A 19222-nucleotide genomic window follows, 5' to 3' on the forward strand; every position below is an offset into this window, starting at 1 on the left:
AATGAAAATTGTTTTAGCTAAAGGAAAAACATCCAGCTGTGCTCTGGAAACTTACCTTAATTTAAAACTTGTTAATGAAGACTTTGACCGGTTTGCAATTGCTAGACAAACCTGAACACATTGGCTGAGGTGCTTTTAAAGATGGTGTTTCTGCTAAAGAATTAAAATCAAAGCGATCAGCTACTGTCTGGCTGCGCGCATGCGCAGTCTGAGCTTCGGAGCCGCAGGGAAGCAGCGCTGGTAAGCAGCTGAATGTCAGTTTCCCAAAATATGTTCAACCTTTCTACTTTAACATTTTATTTTAAAGCAGAAATAATGGGAGTTATGTTTATTTGCATGAGCCCCCTTTATGTTTGCTTTTTTTATTTTTACGCACGTCCTTTTTTACGGTATGGATGCATCCAACCCAAATCCTTTTCGATCTGAAGGAGGGGAGGAAAATATATATATTTTTTCAAATTATCACTGATGTTTTAAATTCTTTAAACAAGAAAGCTCTGCGGCTGCATTTTTTTTTACTACAGTGTCAAACATGCTTATGGTTGTGGGGATAAGATAATATTCATTAAATCTGCTTCTGCTGAAATTGGTAGGGAGGTTTTTTTTTAATATATATAATCGCAGACTTAAAAGGACTTGAAATGTTTTATCTTCTTATTTTTGGCTTATGGTTTTCTGATCCTCCGCCATTTTAACTGAAATGTTGTATTTTTGTGTATGTGTGTGTGGACTTGAAGCCCTGTGCGTAAATATTGGCGTGTCACCATTGTTGCCTTATTTTATTGGATGTAATGGATTTTTATTGGAAATTAATTTATACCGTTGCTATTTAATAAATGTGTAAAGCGCAAAATTCTCTAGAGCTTGCCATATATTCTTCATTGCATAAAGTCTTATCAAAACATTCTTTCAGTTTTTTTATTATGTCTTTCGATAAATTAAGCAGATATTATGTAAAAATAAATAAATAAAATAGATCCCAGCCATTTATAAAGACTTTTACCTCAAAACTAACTCAATATTTGGATAAAGTCAAGAATTAAGTAACAGGGAATGATGTCAACTCTCCTTTAGAAAGTAAAGCTGGTTATGAAATGTTACCTGCTTTACTTTGCATTTTTACATTTGTGAATGCTTTATAGTGTTTGATTGTCGACAGACTGAACAAAACACGGTTTGAAGAGTTTTTTAAATCAAAAATCTGAAAAGTGTCTTGAATTTGTCTCAGCCCCCCCCATTTCCTCCAATACCCATAAATAAAATCCAGTGTTATAGCTGCCTGTGGAAGGGACCTGATTAGTTAAGTTCACCTGGTTGTAATTTAATTAATTTGTCAGATCTTCTGAATAGTAGCATTATAACAATCAGGAGATGTGGTTAGTGGATTGAAGGGAGGGTGGTGGGGAAGTTTAAGGCAGGTTATCAAACAATATCTCAGGCTTTGAGGATGTCACAGAGCTTTGTCCAATCCATCACTAAATTCCTGAAATGTGATGCTTGGAGTCTTACTTTCATTCTTATTGATCAAAAGCTAATTTGTAAAGAAGAATATGCAAAAATTTCAGTAAGTAAATGTACAGCTCTTATGTTTGCCTCTAAAAACCTTGCAGCTGTTATTGTAGGGAAATGTCCTCCTGCACATTATTGTTGATGCAAATGGAGACAAACTATTTCAAATGTGTTAGGTAAACCATGCCTCTATACACTTTATGTCTCCCTTAGGTTGGTTTGCATTAAAATTTGAGATTAAAAGTTTAATTAATTGCAAAGCGCTGCGTGCTCAACAAAAACCATGGCTGCTCTTCAACCTCTCTTTGAAAGAAAAAAGGAAACCTTTGCAAGTCACTTTAAACCAGTCTCTGTTTTCTTATCAGCGGCCAGACGGTAAAGAAGAGCCCACCGATATGAGCGGCAAAGTAAACATGGAGACTCAGTCCAAAGAACCTGACGGCACACCTCCTGACCCATCGCCCTCCTCTGCTGGTGAGACCATCCTCATCTGCGACAGCGTCGCCAAGAAACCCCGAGCCCAGCCCCACGCCACCACTACCACAGCTCTCCTCCTTCAAGGTGAGCTTTGGTCTGAAGGCTGAGAAACTGACCCAGTTCCACATTCTGCTAGTGTTTTATTGCAGTTAGCTGGAGATACCGAGCTCTCAGATTAAAAAATAACACAGCAGCTACCATTTGGACAAATCTAATAGATACACAGCAGTAGTTGCCACCAACTTCTGTGAGGATGCAGATAAAGCTCAGATTTACGTTCATGGTGATCTCATCTTGCAAAATTTAAGATGTTTCATATTTCATATTGCAAAAACGACCCTTTAGAATGATTTAAGTCACCCAAAGGATAAAAATTGTTTATTTATCATGGTCATCAGAACTCTCTTGGATGATGGCTGGGCATCTTTTAGTGTCTGTTTACTTTCTTATCACTTTCCTTAAAAAAGCCATCTGATTTGAGTGCCTAGTTAGATCCTCCTTATTTCATTTATTTAAAAACTCAGCTGGAATTTGTTCTTCTGTCTTTTCAGTGCAATCGCAATATGTGATTAGGAAGATTTGGTGTAAGGTGCTGTTATAAAGCATTTGTCTCCCTACAGATTTATTGCTAAAATTTTATTTTCCAATCCTCAAATTTAAGATGAACAAAGAAAATTTTAAAAGCAGTTAATCTAATTCTGAATAAAGAGGATAGAAGCTGTTCAAACTAACCTGACCTAGTGTGAAAAATGACTCTGCATTTAATAAAAATGATTTTTTTCCCTGGACTTTTGAAGAAAATATTCTTTTAAAGCAGAACCTTTGAGAAACCTGAAGAACCGAAGTGTTCCTCTGTTCACACAAACTTATTATATATAATAGAAGAACTTAAAAAAACAAACAAGAAAGGTTTACATTACCTTATATAAAGTCTGGACTTAAATCCTATATAGATAGAAGCAGCCCCGTGTCACTGAACAGGACGTTCATATTTAATACCCTCCAATGTTGCAGAATTCAAACAATTCTGCTGAGAGTGGGACATTTCTCCAGTTATGTGTGAAAGACTCCACCCATCTTTGTTTGATTTTAAAAAATAATTTAAAGTGTATAATTTTATTAAGAAACCAAAAGATATGGTAGACTTTTTTTTTTTTACATCACTGCATGCAAACCTTTAAAATGGAAATCTATATTTCCTAACCGATTAGGTCTTAATTATAAGATCCTAATTTCTAGAGTTTATGTATTTAGACTATATATGTATTGTACAAATGTGTGTGTATAACTAGGATTATCTGCATAGAGAAATGCATCTTTTGGAAAGTGGATTATCTTTAAAACATTTTTTGCCAAAGCTCTATATATTCTGTCTACTTCCTTCTCTGCATTTTTATGAATGCCGCAGATTCTAATGATCTGTGTTTGAAAAAAGGATGCTCTGTTTTCCGTAGCTCCTCCTGGTCACCAGAAAGTGGAACTGACTCAAGCCCTAGCAGTGGCAAACCCAGGGAAAGGCAGCAGACCAAATGAGATAGCTGGCCCCACCCTGACAGCACAGGTTGGGGGAGCTTGTAGCATCGTCCATGTCCTGGAGTGGAAGGAGGGGATGGCCATTCTGCCCAGTAGCAACCTGAAGGTGAGACCCTGCGAGATGCAAGCTGGCTCCTGCAAGATGCTCCTATGACGTTACTATAAAATCATCATTGTTCTGGATAATTTGATGTTTAGAGATATTTAATATTTTACATTATGACTGAACATTTTGAACCATTACTTTTTTGAGATAATAAAAACATAACTCTTTTAGACTTCTTTAAGGACGGAAGGTCTGACTTATTTTCCCAAATGAGCTCTTCTGTGTTTCCCAGTTCTGTGTGAGTGATGTAGGGACTCTGAGCACACTGATAGCCCCAGGGACCACCAGCACCCCCGCTGACCCATCAGCAGGGACCTCTGGAAGAGCCATCGAGGCAGAAGGCCCTCCAGACAAACCAGGTAGATTCCCCACAACTAGTAGAAACAGCTGCAAACAAACTTTAAAAAACCTCAATTTAAACAAAACATTTTCAGTTTTTTAATCAAACCAACTTAAAATGATAATGTATAACCAATTCTCCATGCACAGCAGGAATTTGAATTTGAAAATATTTTCAGTAAGGATGGATTTTTGGCTTCACAAACAATAATGAAAGCAGAATTTAATAAATAACTAGAAAACAGTATCTGTCAATTATACTGCCATTAACCAAACCTTTACATCCCTGTTAAGGTTTATTGACTTCCAAATGTTTATTTTAACCCTTTAAATTGTTTTACATGTTGTCAGACAAAAAAATATATCTATAACGTTGGTATTTTATGCGATAGATCCCCTCTTAGCATTTGGTAACACTGTAAGAGCTGCAGGGATCCGCAGCTCAGATGGGACAAACAAGACAACTACAAGCTGTGCAACTCCTATTTTTGCGCTTTTATTTAAAGATTTGCAGTTAGAAAGCCAATTTTGAAAGATGGTACTTTGGGATTAAATCAAGCGTCATGTTTAAAAACAAAAATTTTGCATTGACTTAAACATATCGCCCAATGATGGCAGCATGATGCTGTGGGGATGCTTTTCCTAAACAAGTAATGGATCAGATTTAAAGGGAAGACGGATCGAGGTAAATACACCGGTCCTGGAAGGATCCTTTTCACAAGCCTACAAAAGGCTGCAGATAAAAGATTTGATGGCAAGTCCAGAGCTTAACAAAATATGTGGCCTCACTTAAAAATGTGATTTTTACATATATTTAGGGAAGAACAAGTAAAACTTTTTTTTACCATTAGGTGTGAGAGAGAGAATCCTGGAACCCTTGTATATTTAAATGCAAGTAAAAGGTAGTTCTCCAGAGATTAAGGTTGTAGTTAATATATTCAGATTTGATCTAAATAATGTCCCTTGGGATTAGATCGGTCATTCTTCCAGTCTAGACCTTTTACTGCAGCTGATCAACAAATGTCAGCTCCCAAAGGAGGGGTTGGGACATCCAGAGGGGAGGTCACAAGACACCAAGTTGGGGGGTCACAAGATCTTTGTGATGTGCTCCCTGAGGTATATGAAAGGTTAAAATATATGATGTGAAAGAAAAAAAATTATTATACCATGGAATAAGTTGATGTAACATGTATTAGCTTATTTAATACAGCATTCAAATTTTAAATATACCAAAAAACTGTTAAATGCACAATTTAATTCCCCATTAAATAATGAAAAATACATTTACAATGATTAATTAGATAATGAAATTGCATTTTGAAATAATCTATTCACAATGTAGTACAAATATGAATAAATACAGAGTGAAGTAATTATATGAATTGTTATGGGGTCACAAGTCAGTCGCTTTGTTGTTTTTGGAGTCCCAGGCTGAAATGGTTGGGAACCCTTGGTTCATTCAAGCAGAACTGAAGGGATCTTAACTGATTTACAGCATATTATGGATTCTACATATCAAGGGCTCTGGAGATACATTTGGTCAGGATGTGGTGTTAAAGTGCAGAAAATGAGCTGCAAATTATTTAAAAAATGTGACTTTATCTCACTGAACCAAGTAGCATTAAATAGGTTAATTGCATAAGATGTTTTCTGTAACACTCAGCCAGCGTGTGCAAGGGTTAAAGACCTCCACCAAATTGAACTACTAAATGTAGCCGGAATTTGATCATAATATTTAGTGTTTGCTGCAGATTGAAATTACCTTCTCCTTCCAATGATCCACCATGTGTTCACTGGATTAAGCACAGATGAGGAAGGATTACATCAGTGACAGCAGAGCCCCCCTGGAGCAGTGAAGAGGCTGCAGCTGCACGTCCACATTCAGCAATAATAAGGCAGCACAGTTTTCTGTTAACTAGGCATGAATTCTGATTCTTCGCAGTCCCGGAAGTGTCTGTTCCTGTCAGTGCTGTGAGAGCTGCAGCTGTGGAGCCAGAGAGGCTGGTTCCTGTCAAACCTGAGGTCCAGGTGGGGGCAGAGCAGCAGAACCATGACCCGAGAGCACAACGGGGCTATGTGGAGGAGCTCCGAAGGGACCCCATCCTGGACAAGTATGCTACTAAGTACTACTGTGTTTTTAATGGACTTTCACATAATAATTGAACTTTATTGATCTCACATTGGAGAAATGTACCTCTGCATTTAACCCATCCCCTTTGGGAGCAGTGGGCTGCCATCGTGGGGCGCCCAGGGAGCAGTGTTGGGCTAAGTGTTGGGCTCTTTGCTCAGAGACCCAGAGTGGCAGTCTGTGGCAGTGGGGCTCAAACTCAGAACCTCAGGATTCCACATCCACTCCCCCTGCACACAAAATGAATTAAATTTGATTTATTTGAATTATTTAAATTCAGTTAAATCGTGTAAATTACACAGCCAAAACTGATATGAAATTAGTTTTAAAAAATCTTAAAATATATACTTGCTCTTCATTTTAGCAGACAATAAAATGATTTGCAAGTGGAATTAGTATTTTTGCCCTTAAAATAAGATAGTTACATATTATTTATCTGAAATGAGGAAATTGAGTTGTTTTTTCTTATTTTAAGCGTGAATTATCATATCCCTCATGTATGACTAACCAAACTATGACTAACCAAATGTCTGACTAACCTGGTCAAATAGGGAAAATATGCTCATTTAAAGAAAAAAGCTACTTATATTTCACTTTTTGCAGTGATTTGATCTCATCTAATTTCAATTTGTATTTTTCATCTTTTTTTCAGTTCATTTTGATTCAATCATATCAAATTAAATTCTGTTAAATTGTATCATATTAATCAAGCTGAGTTCACTCTATTTGGATCAAATACAATACAGTATGATAAACTTTCCATTCAGTTCAATTTGATTTTATTTGATTCTTGATTAATCCTGAAGGGAAATTAGATTTTCTGCTTCATATTTCTTCTGCATTTCAGGAGGAGTGTCAGTGTGGAGAAGGTTCCTGCAGGCGGGAGGGTGTCCTCCCTGAACCCAGACCACCTGAAACCCATGAGGAAGAGGAAGAGGAAGGAGTACCTGAGCCCGTCTGAGGAGGATTCTGACATGGAGTGCACGGTGGGACAGCAGTTTGGTTTCTATTTACACTGCAGTTAGTGTTAAGCTCTCCATTCTAATGAAATTTAAAAGGTTATTTAATTTCTAACTATTTTCTCAAATAAAATTTTTTTCTATAATTTTATTTTCTTTTTTTTATCTTCTAGGATGAGAAGATGGATTATTCTAAAGCTGATGGCCGGCACATCAGAGGAGGTTATTGCTTCTTTTCATCTTCCTCTTAATTTAAATCTTCTTCCACCATTTTTTAATTATTTGCCAGTTTATTTGCTTAAAATTGCACAAATAAGTTTTAAAATAGCTACACAGAAACTGCAAAACGATGGGATCAATGAATATTACCGGTAATACAGGGTTTAAATACTGACTCCTTTGGATTTTCTAACTTCTTTATTTCCTTCCTAGTCCCTGTTTAATTGCATCCATCATTTTCTTATGTTACGTTTGTCTATACTTTAATCTAGTCCCCTAAATGAATGCATCAGGGCTGCATAAAGTAACGATCTGATTTTCATTCTTTTGAGAAGGAGGAGACAGCAAGACTGAGCAATGGACGTGGGCTCAGTATCTGGAGGAAACCAAATCTGTTGCTGCTCCTAACAAACTCTTCCATCAGGTATTTATCTTATTCTTTTCATTTCTTGCTGCATAGATACTATATAGTTATCATCCCTGAATAAGGAGGACTTTAATTATCTGTGGTTTCAGCTTTAAAAAGTCCTTTTGGACAGAATTAATCTGCAACTAATGAAGAGAAAGCCTTGTTGAAAGCAGTTTAAACAGTTTGTATAAAAATCCTTTGGATTGCATTTTGCATTATCATCTAGTTTTGCACCCGCTGAGTGTGGAAAGTACAATTAATGGAATAAATATGAACTAAATTCTTTATTAAATGTGTTCAATGATGCTGCTTTGAGTTTAGTTTCAGTTCTACTTACACTAAAGCAAGAGGTTTACCTTAAAACCAAGTCACAATTCCCTACCCAAAATTACTGAATATTTAAGGTTCCAATGTTATCACTATTGATAAAACCACAGAATAGAGAACGCCACTGAAAATTAAATGAATTTAAAAATAACTTTATTTATTCTTTTCACAAAATTGAGTTTGAATCTGAGTCTGCAGGACGTAGGAATAAGTTAGAGGCCTGAATGTGACCATCTAGAAAAGCTAACATTTTGATCCTGTTCTTAAAATACTTTTTCACTATTCTCATTGTGCCTAAAGATAAGTTTAGGACAACCTCCAGCCCAGCAGTTGATACCTAAGAGAGCAAAATCATGGATTACTGATCTGCATTTCTTAGAAGATAATCCTCAAAATAGTTGCAGTTTTTTGAATGGGAAGAGCTCATTATGAGATTATGCTGCTACTGTAAAAGTGTTTTCAGTTTTGTTTATTTAGTTGTTTTAAAAGTGAATGAAGAGCTTGTTCTCCCCATGTTCAGGCACAGAGAGTTCCCACCGTGAAGAACGGCTTCAAACAGGGGATGAAGCTGGAAGGCATTGACCCGCAGCATCCGTCTATGTACTTCGTTCTCACTGTGGCTGAGGTGAGCTGCACTTCCAATTATACAGTCTGTGACTCCCGAAGGCTGCAAGGATTCACGTTGATTAAAAATGCCAGTCATTTCCCAGACTCGGAATACAGGATCAGGTCAGGCAGCCTCTTCCAGCTCCTGTGATTTGTGCTGTAATCATGCAGGTGTGCGGTTACCGGCTGAGGCTCCATTTTGACGGTTACAGCGACTGTCATGACTTCTGGGTGAACGCCAACTCTCCCGACATCCACCCCGCAGGCTGGTGTGAGAGCACCAGCCACAAGCTGCACACCCCTAAAGGTCAGAGGTCATGGTGTCTGTAAACCAAAGCAAAGAGCATTCTGGCTGAATATTCATGAGGTTTTGCAGGTTTTTAAGTTGCCTTTTTTGTAAGAACTATTTCCGCTAAACAAAATAACATCTTCACGGAGCATGAGATATTTCTTTTGTTTCCATGTTTTATGTAATTTGCTGCGGTTCCCAACAAATGCGCAAAATTTCAGAGGTTTGAAAGGATTTATGTCACATATGGATATGATGCAACACATTACAATAAGATGGAAGGAAAAATAATGCATGGTTTTAAAAGAATATTTGTTTGAATTTCGTGTGATGTGCTGTATTAAGTTCTATTTCATTAGCATCTGACCAGAGCATTTTCCTCCATAGATGTCATTTTCCCCCTAAACTGGAGGGGGAACTCCATCAATGGCTTCCTTTTTTCCCAACTTTCTCTCTTGCTTCTGTTCTGATCTCCTGTGATCGGTGTTGCCCTTACCCAGACTGTTAGTTTCATGTCCTATTTGCTTCCTATAGCTTTGTCATCGTATATTTCTCTGTTTGGGAAGACAGATTGAGTTGAGCTCTGTGAGATCTCCTTTGCTGTCTGCCATGTTTCCTAGTCTCATGATGCTGTTTGTTCATTGAAGTTCTATAACTATCCTTTTTTGTCACAGAACAGCTGGATATTTGACTGAATATTTGACTGTTTCCTAAAAAAAATTGAATAAATCAGGATAAGATAAAACTGGGAAAGAATTTTGCATCTTGAAAAAATGGTAAATAAACAAAGAAACTCTAAACCATTTGCACGAAATACATTGTAAAATACAAAAAGAGTCCTCATTCACTGCTGCTTTTTTCAAAAAAGCTTCTGCAATGTCACAAGATTTATTTAAAAGATTTATGTACATTCATTTTACACCAATTTCTTTTATTGATTATGGGAAACTCTTTAGCGTGCAAAATAAAGGTAGACTGATACATCGGCCAACTGATTTATCGATATCTGCTGATACTTGAACACATTGGCCAATTCATTAGAAGATTCAGCAGCCATGCTTTGAAATAAAGTGGAGCGCCTGCATTGGAGCTGTCTCCATCTGTGGTTCATTGTTAATTTTTTTTATTTTCCGATTTGTTAATAAAGGTTTGCTTTTTGTTTATATTGATATTTGTTATTATCATCACATTTTTATCATGTAAATGGGGGAAGAAGAAGCAATATCGGCTCCAAGAATCGGACCAAAAACATTGCCGGCATAAACAGGATTGGTTACAAAATTGACCCAAAAAAAAGTACCAGCACCGGCCTAAAAAAAAATCCTGTATCCGTTTTTCTCCAGCATTTCGCAAAGATTCTCATTTTAGCTTTATGTCTGGACTCTGTGGACCAATGGTATCTCATGCTCTCTAATCGCTCTTTCCCGATCGCAGCCCCATGAATCCTGGCATTGTCATTATGGAATATGCCCGTGCCATTAGGGAAGAAAGAAATCCATAGATGGAATAACCTGGTCATTCCCTATATTCCTGGACTTCCCTTTGCAGTGTGTACGTGGAAATGCTCTTACTTTCACTCTTAAACATACCCCTGAGTTCTACTGTTCCTTCTCTTCTATTTGATTTGGCCAAACATTTAACTGATCGACAATTACAATCTTTTTTTATGTGACCCCATTTCTTCCTCAAAGACAACCGTTCTCCTACTATCCTTCCAGTTTTCTTATAAATGCGTTGGACAATTCTCCACCCGAGTCTCTACAATATCCTCAGATGTTTTATCTGCTTGATGCATGCCAGTAATTTGATGCTTTTCAAGCGATCATCTTTTCCACGACCACAGGATGTGTCTTTAGACATGGTTGTTTAAGTAATAAGAAGCTACTCATTGCATCAGATGAGGTTAAATAACTTGCTGCCAGCTGATCACTCATTCAGTAGTTATCCAACAGCATGCTTCTAACCATTGAACTTATTTTTGTATAACAGCTTGGCTTCTTTGCCCCAGAGCAGCTGTGGATACCATATAGCTGACCACTCTAAGAGTGGGAATGTTTGTAGCATGCATTCACTTTTACAGAATAATTGTAAACAAATATCAGATGAGCATAAATACCAGTATAAAATGAGAAACTGATGCTCCATCCCTGTTTTCCCTGCAGGCTGTAAGGAGGAGGAGTTCACATGGACCAACTATCTGAGGATGACTAAAGCTCAGGTTGCCCCCAAAGAACTTTTTGCCAGTCCTGGCAGGGTAAGTGCTTTTCTACGTTCAGTATGAATCAACCCAGATATATAAACTAAACATCTTATTTAGAGCCAGGAAACTGGCAGCTACTTAGAAATACAGTTTTTGTTCTGCTTTTCTCTAGTTTCACACTTGTTTAGCTGAATTATCTCATAAATATTCAATGTTTGTAGAATTTGAACAGATGATGTTGATCGAAAGGAAACTGTTTTTTAAAGGACATTTATAAACTAATGATGAATAGAAAATTATTACCTTTTATATCATTTTAAATAATCCCAGAATTAATCCTGAGGTGTTTAATCTTTAACTAGTGATACTTACTGATTCCTTTCTGCTCTTTTCTTTAGATGGATGTGAAGTGTGGTTTCGAGACAGGAATGAAGCTGGAGGCCGTCGACCGGATGAATCCTTCACTCATCTGTGTCGCAACTGTCACAGACGTGGTGGACGACCGCTTCCTGGTTCATTTTGACAACTGGGATGATACATATGACTACTGGTAAGCCTGGAGTTTGCTGGTCATTTCACCTCTTTGTCTTTTCTTAGCTCTGTGGTTTTATGTGCCTTTATTCACATGAACCAGACGATAAAGAGAAGAAGGAAGACATGCAGAACATGGTCAAAATATTAGGAATCAATCTTAATTGGCTTCACATACTGGCTGACTGCTCTGCTACTACACTACATAATATGAATGATAATATGGGACGAGTTATTTGCTGTAATCTACTAAAAGTTTTTTTTAATGAAAAAATACAGACAATTTTATAATAATATAGAGATAATATAGAGTTATAATAATGTAGAGAGATATAATAAAAAAAAAACACCTGAATGCAGAGTTTTAATATAATTATATTAATGTATTATGTGAAAATAAAGCGATCCAAAATAGCTTGACTCTGTTTTAGAGAGTTATGGTCTTTTTACTGTGATACACGTGGAGGAAACTTCTGCCCTCAACTGGAAATTAGTCTTTAAGACTTAAAAGAATTTTTGGCCGTATCCTCTTCTCAGTTTTTTTTTATATTCATACTCTTTGGATCTTTTGGAAGCATTAATGGGTTTTTTTCAGGACATGCTCTGCTGTATTTATATACAGGCTTTGACTAGGCTCCCCAAAGCCTTCATTTTTGGTCTTTAGGTCCATTCAGAGGTAGACCTAATAGTATCTTTTAGTTATTTTTTTGCTTCCTCACCAAACCGCATTTGTCTTTATTATCATCTCATATCGATTCCCTGTTATGGTAAATGGTAAAATAGAGGTGAAAGACTCTTTATATCCACATAGGACCCCAGTAAATAAATCTTTATTGTGCAAATATTTCGTTTTTAGGCTTTAAACTATTTTAATATTCATTTTCATGTCTTTTCTTACTTACTTCCTTAAAACTGTTACCCAGTCACTTGACTTCGGTTTTTGCAAATTTTTAATCTAAACTCGTTGAATTTGAGGTTTTTCTAATCCAAAGTTTGTTCTGATATTAACCTTTGAAGGTGTGATGCCAGCAGCCCGTATATTCATCCTGTCGGCTGGTGCCAGGAGAGGAACCTCCCACTAACACCACCCCAAGGTGACTATACTACCACTGATCAATAATATTTAGCTATGTTCTTAGACCATAAATCCTTAAAATAGCCACATTTAGCCTGCCTTCATGGCTTTTACATTTATAGTTTTATAGTCCTTTGATTTCATTCTTTTCATGTTTGGACATATTCTTATGTTTCCCGATCTGCTAGCAGTTAGAGAAATTATCAGAAGTTGCTGATGTAAACTTTTGAGATATTTAATGCCCAACGAGAAAACAGTTTGCAGGCAGTAAACTGTAAATATTCACAGCTTAAAAAGTGTTTTCCGCTGATCCAGATTATCCCGACCCAGGCCAGTTTACCTGGACGCGGTACCTGGAGGAGACCGGTTCTAAGGCTGTGGCTGCTGATGCCTTTAAAGTGGTGAGAATATAAAAACAAGAAACCTTTTTGATCTGCAGCTTAGAACATGTTTGCTATAAGCGTGTTTATATCACATGTTGCGATGGTCTGCAGAGGGCTCCTCACAGCTTCCAGCCTCAGATGAAACTGGAGGCTGTGGACAAGAGAAGCCCCGGTCTGATCAGAGTGGCCACAGTGGAAGAAGTAGAGACTCATCGCATTAAGGTAATTCTCTCTGTTTGAGAGGTACTCCTCTAAGACCTTGTCTGCCTTCATTTGGATCAGTTTGCATCACATTTACAGTCAGCATATGTTCATAGACGGAGGCTCAGCTGTGTGTATTTCATCTCCAAACTAGGCACCAATTTATTTTTCCTTTCCCAGGTTCATTATGACGGTTGGAGTCATGTCTACGATGAGTGGATGGACTCAGATCACCCAGACATCCACCCAGCAGGCTGGTGTGAAGCAACTGGTCACCCTCTGAAAGTTCCCCCTCGGGACACTAAAAGTCAGCAACCGCACGGTAGGACTGGAGATCCTGAGGCTGCTTTGAATCCATTTTAGAAAGCCTGTGTGTTTCTATTATTTGCAGATACCGGTACCCTAATCTTCCAAGTACAAAACCGTTTCCTTTCAGATTCTTTCACTTTTCCCTTTTTTCTCACTCTTGAAGGTTATCAGTTAATCAACCAAATTCGACAATTAGGCAAAGGACGCTGATATTAGGAAGGTTGTTTCTCAAATAATGCATTTTATCTTATTTACTAAGAGAAACGGTTATCAAAACCAGCATGGTTATACCTGACTTCCTTGTTAAATCGTAACGTAGCTCTGATTAACCACATTTAAGTGCTTTCATTTTCGAGCCCTGATTACTGCAAAATCTGCAAAACAAAGATACAATCAAGAATAAACCTTCTTAAAAACCAACGCATAATGTCCCAGTCTTACATGAGAAACAAGGTCATTCAGAGTTGTTGGTCTGAAAAGAGGCACAAAGTTGTTTTTAGGGCTTAAAGAATGAAGTGATTTACAGAAAGAGCCGTGAAGACAGTAGTGAAACTTCCTTGAAGTAATTGACAAAACACAAATTTCTCTAAAAAGCCCATTTCACCCAGAAGACAAAAACCTCTTTAAACATCCTCTAATACTATGCTGAAAACCACTGCTGACCTCACAATACTCTGGAAAATATATTTCTTGGACTGATATGATAAAAGTAGAATTCTTTTGAAGTTTTTCTGTCCTGAAGCATCCGATGTTGAAGTTGGAGCTGAATGATTTAATTCAACTGAACCATGACTTCTGCTCTCTGGCAGAAAACCCTGAAGGAAAACCCTGTGGCTACAGTTCCATGTGATTATGCAGCAGGAAAGTGATCTGAGCCACATAAGCAAGACTCAAAACAGAACTCAAAACAGCAGGTTGTAGAATGACCTAATAAACTTTGGTAAGAATCCGATTGAGCTAGAGTGGTGTGACTTTAAAAGGACTTTTATTCTCCCCTTATGTAGTTTAATTAAACAAATTATGCAAAGCAGAGTGGAAAGCACTGATGTAAAAAAATGATTGTCATCACAAATACTCGATGGTAGCGTGTCCTCCCAGTTAACAGCTGCTGATCTTTTTAACCCTAGAGGTTTTTTGGGTACCTCAGGGCTGAAACCATTTATCGGATTAATCAATTATTGAAATAACTATCAACTAATTTAGCAATCAATTAATCATTGAATTGAATATAGAGACTATAAAATACGCCTTTAACTGACAGAGCAACAGTAATTGCACCAAAATTGTAAAAAATAAATAAACATGTTACCTTTAAGATAAAGAAAACTCTTCCGTCTGTCAATATGCTCTATCCAGTTTTAGTTTCACCTGGTTTAATATCGTACAAGGTCTTTTTTAGGGACCTTTGGCTATACGATTATTACCGTAATCATTTGATGGAAACAAATAATCAACAGTTTAATTGATTTGCCAAATAATCGTTAATTGCCCACCTTTTTTAGTTAGCTTTTCCCTTAGAAAATGAAACAGATATCTGAAATGTGTTTTTAACTCAGGCTCTCTTTTTCTGATACTAAACTGATGATCTGAGACATTTAGTTCTTTAAAAAGAAGACAAAAGAAATCTGAAACAGAGCCAATCTTTCTGTTGACAGCACTGGCCTACATCCAGGATCCAGGTTAACGCATCTTAGATTTTTCTCTCTTCACGTGACAATTTCCCCATTTTATTTTGTAAACATTTAGGTGTGAGAGAGCCTCCCACTACGGGCCAGAACCCCTATCCGACCACGGTTCCCTGCAAACCCATCAGCCACCCCAGAACCAACAAGTACAGTTTCCACAACAGGTCAGCATGGAGCTAACGGCTCATTTCTTCACATGAACAAAACCGTACTGGAACACTTTCTGCTAAATATGCAAAGACATATGTGTGCATCTCTGAAAAGAAGTGGCAAACAAAAAGTTTAGAGCAAAGAGGAACATCTCAAAGGGAAAGTTGATTAAATCTTATAGAGTTAATAAAAAAGAAAAATCTAAATAAAATGTGGAAAGCTTAAATATACAACTGAAATCTATCGTAACTCCTCTGCAGAAACTAAACAAAGCAAGAAGCTTTACCAAGTGTCAACAAACAGTTTGTCATGAGCTGATATATTTGGAATGATCATTTTAAATCTTAGCACCTAAATCAAAATATTAATATATTTATCAAGATGTAAATAACACTGAATATGAAGCCTCATAAATTCTCTAGATGGTTGATTCTCCTGTACTTCTCTTTGGGACTCTGTCTTTGGAACAGGAAGTGTCCGACTCCAGGTTGTGATGGTTCGGGTCATGTGACGGGCCGGTTCACGGCCCATCACTGCATATCGGGCTGCCCGCTGGCGGAGCGGAACCAAGGAAGGCTGAAGGCCGACCTGTCGGATTCTGAGTGCAAGAGGAACCTCTTCTTTGGCCAGAGGACTAAGAAAGCTCATTACCGTGGCAGGTAAACAAACGCCTACGGCTGCAGATACATGCAATTCTAATGGCTGCTAGATTCCTTTAGTGTCACACAGATATTTTCCTGTTTTGAAGGATTGGCCGTCCACCCAAATACAGAAAGAACCAGCAGAGGGACTACCAGAGTAAGGTTTCGTCTGTTTTTATATCTATATCACAGCAGTCTATTTATTTATTTATTTATTTATTTATTTATTTATTTATTTATTTATTTATTTATCTTAATTTATTTACTAAGCATTAATTTATTCATTCATCTATTTATTTATGAAAACTTTTCAAGACAATAAGGATGTCCTTTAACAGGCCGTCCTTTGTTATAATTTGAATATATTTATAATTTTTACTATATAAGTGTTAATATATTACCAGACAACTAAAACTGAAAAAAAAGGTTAAGAAAACATTTTTGGTGAAGAGCAAATCAGAACACCCACATTTTTTCTGTGTTAAAGTGAAAAAGTGAGTCAAGAGAATATCACAGATTATAAAATGTTACTTTTGTACATTGGGCTGAGGAGAAAAAAACAACTAGATTTTTGTTCATTGATCCAATTAGGTCTCTAGAGATGAAAAAAAAATAGCGTTTCCTTTTTTAAATCCAGAGTTTTGGGGAGGAACAGAGAGCCTCAGAATCCAGACTATGCTTTAGCCTCCAGACAGTTTATTTTTATGTGGGCCTTTTCTACAGGCATGTCTTCAGACGGAGGCTATCCGTCCCTCTTCATGTCCGCTCTGAGCGGCCAATCGGACCGAACCCTCTCTCTCTGCTGGGAGCAGCACTGTAAGCTGCTACCAGGGGTCCAGGGAATCCACGCCAGCCAGGTGGCAACATGGAGTGTTGACGAGGTCAGCAAACGTCACAGCTTTACTTTCCTCTTCATTTATTCCTTCTTCTCTGCTTTGATCATTATGTCATTTCTCAACTTTTCAGGTCTTCAGGTTCGTCCAGAATTTGATTGGCTGTGAAGATCAGGCTCGTCTCTTTAAAGAGGAGGTATAACCACCATGAATGATGATATTAATGATGATGATGTCCAACAACTGCTTGGTTAAACAGCTTTTTAAATATATTTTTTGCCCTTTTAAGTGTCTCGGCAGTTAAGCAATGATCAGAACCACTGTGTTTGATAGTTAAAGCAACAAAACAATTACAAAAGGATTCAAAAGCTTTCATGGTTAGAATGCCTTCTAGGAAACACCAAGGTCATTGCACACATAATGAGTGAAAACAGTAAACCTTAGTTTATTGTTATCAATACCTGAGCTGAAGATAAAAAGTTAAACATTGTAGATATTTGATGTTCATTTATGAGAGTAATCCCTGGTGTTTAAGAAAAAAATAATAAAACTAAGCTCTCCTTAATTTTGGACTCTTGTTTGTTCTATTCTCCAGATGATTGATGGGGAAGCTTTGCTGCTGCTCACCCAGACCGACATTGTGAAGATCATGAGCATCAAACTAGGGCCTGCCCTCAAGATCTCCAATGCCATCCTCATGTTCAAGACCACAGATGAGGGGCTCAAGTGATATCACCCTCCCTCACTAGAGGAGATCATCGTGTGCCAAATCCATTCTGTAGCAGGGGAAAAAAAAGAAGAAACCCTGAATATGTTTTTTTTCCATGTGTTTGGTGTCTTGTGCCCATCAGAGAGAGGGATGGGGAAAGGCTGGACTGGATCATAAAGAAATAGAAGAAAAAGATGTGTTAGAAAACAGTTATAATCTTTACAACTAATGAGGATTCCTGGGATGTTGGATTGGATGTCAGTGTAAGAAAGCTAGTTTAGCTAAATGTCTGGTTCTTGCCAGCATAAAATGATTGCCTCAGGTGTGTTTGAGTTAAACGTAAGCTACACACCCTTTTTTTTTTTTTTTTAGCTTAAAGGTATAGTGGAGGATGTCCTTTTTCCAGGTGGATCATCAAAATAAGTGGTCCTCTTCATTGTCAATCATTCTGATGATATGTTTACGTAAGGCCGTCCTACGTGCTCGTCCCCATTTTCCCTTACCGGTGGTGAGTCTGACATAGTGGAAAATCTTCTTTTGGAAAGTAAGCTTGTATGAGCAATGCAAAAAGCACCTTTAAAACAGAGCGTGCACGAGGAGAAACGGGCTTGTGCACGCTCTTGTACGCATTTAATAGGCATTCCCTCTCGGGAGCGGGAACAGGGTTGTGAATGTGCATTTCTTTTTTTTGGAGAGGGCGGGTCTTTTCAAAAATTCGTGAAAATCCTCCACTATACAGTTAAGATTGGATTTAACCATAATTCGAATGCTAAGGTGCTAAATAAATAGTACTGTCAAACTAGCACTATAAAAACTTTGACTTCCTTAAAGGAAATTGCTGCCTTCAAATGTTCTAATTTACACCTGAGTTTAATAGAAAGTATACAAACCAGCAATCGTAACTTGAATTAACATTTTAACATGGTGTGGAAAGGAGATTTGATTTCAAAATGAAATTCAACAACACAGATAAAGTTATTATAGAGTTACTTATGTAAAAGTGAGAGAAAGAAAACCGGAAAAAGAGATCGGAGGAGTGGACAGTCAAAAACATGGGTGAAAGAAATAAAAAGGACGTTGGAATTGTAGTAAACAAGGCCGGATAGTGAGGCTGTGAGCTTCACATTTTGTGCAATAATAAATTCCTAAAGGGGGTTTGTTCTATCTGCTCACAATCAGCTCCCCAACATTTCCATTGTAACAGTGTAGAGTTAAAGAAGTCAAATAAGCTACTTTAGTCAGTCTGTTGGAGGCTTCATGCACAGAGAAACTGACATAATATTCTCATGAGAATCAGAACTGTTTGATTTTGCTTCTGCTTCAGATATATCCTTGCTGCACAATTTAAATTTGGGATTTCCCAGCTCTCCAGTGAGAGACAGAAACCAGCACAGGCTTTGAATTGATATCTCTACTTGAATTTAAAATCTGAATCTATTCTTTCCTAATGTAGGGGGGGGAATAAAATCATAATTTTAGCACAATTGTGAAATCTGGTTGGATCTCACCGTATAATAGTACCATAATCCGTCACTAGAGAGTGCAAAAATTCACTTTTAGTACCATAAACATTACATTTGGTATTTTAACAGCTTTACTTGTGG

At 37.4% G+C, this 19222-nt stretch overlaps 1 protein-coding gene across 4 annotated transcripts; it reads left to right on the top strand.

Annotated features, from left to right (window-relative positions):
• The first annotated feature begins 40 nt into the window (after nt 1–40).
• LOC107086684 (lethal(3)malignant brain tumor-like protein 1) lies at nt 41–17863 on the top strand. 4 transcript variants are annotated; one of them, XM_015377789.1, is made up of 23 exons: nt 41–240; nt 525–589; nt 1875–2070; nt 3441–3625; nt 3858–3984; nt 5907–6075; nt 6940–7078; nt 7225–7273; nt 7606–7694; nt 8527–8631; nt 8784–8919; nt 11064–11155; nt 11500–11651; nt 12650–12726; nt 13005–13108; nt 13202–13312; nt 13472–13613; nt 15347–15449; nt 15906–16094; nt 16184–16233; nt 16800–16957; nt 17043–17105; nt 17505–17863. In XM_015377789.1, exons 3-23 carry the CDS (start codon nt 1905–1907, stop codon nt 17637–17639), a joined length of 2541 nt encoding a protein of 846 aa, XP_015233275.1. In that variant the 5' UTR covers nt 41–240; nt 525–589; nt 1875–1904; the 3' UTR covers nt 17640–17863. The 4 variants fall into 4 exon arrangements, with proteins under 4 accessions (XP_015233275.1, XP_015233276.1, XP_015233273.1 ...); XM_015377790.1 differs by having other exon boundaries at nt 41–589; nt 13023–13108; XM_015377787.1 differs by lacking the exon at nt 525–589 and having other exon boundaries at nt 41–254.
• The last annotated feature ends 1359 nt before the right edge of the window (nt 17864–19222 follow it).

The sequence above is a fragment of the Cyprinodon variegatus genome, unplaced genomic scaffold (genome assembly GCF_000732505.1).
Source record: "Cyprinodon variegatus isolate N-32 unplaced genomic scaffold, C_variegatus-1.0 Scaffold158, whole genome shotgun sequence".
In the NCBI taxonomy this organism is placed as follows: Eukaryota; Metazoa; Chordata; class Actinopteri; order Cyprinodontiformes; family Cyprinodontidae; genus Cyprinodon; species Cyprinodon variegatus.

Excerpts from the sequence above, each read along its gene's own strand:
- LOC107086684 (XM_015377787.1), top strand. The coding sequence starts at position 1,905 with ATGAGCGGCAAAGTAAACATGGAGACTCAGTCCAAAGAACCTGACGGC. Across the intron at positions 13,614-15,346 it reads TAAAAGTCAGCAACCGCACG|GTGTGAGAGAGCCTCCCACT; the intron begins GTAGGACTGGAG and ends GTAAACATTTAG. Across the intron at positions 16,234-16,799 it reads CCAGCAGAGGGACTACCAGA|GCATGTCTTCAGACGGAGGC; the intron begins GTAAGGTTTCGT and ends CCTTTTCTACAG.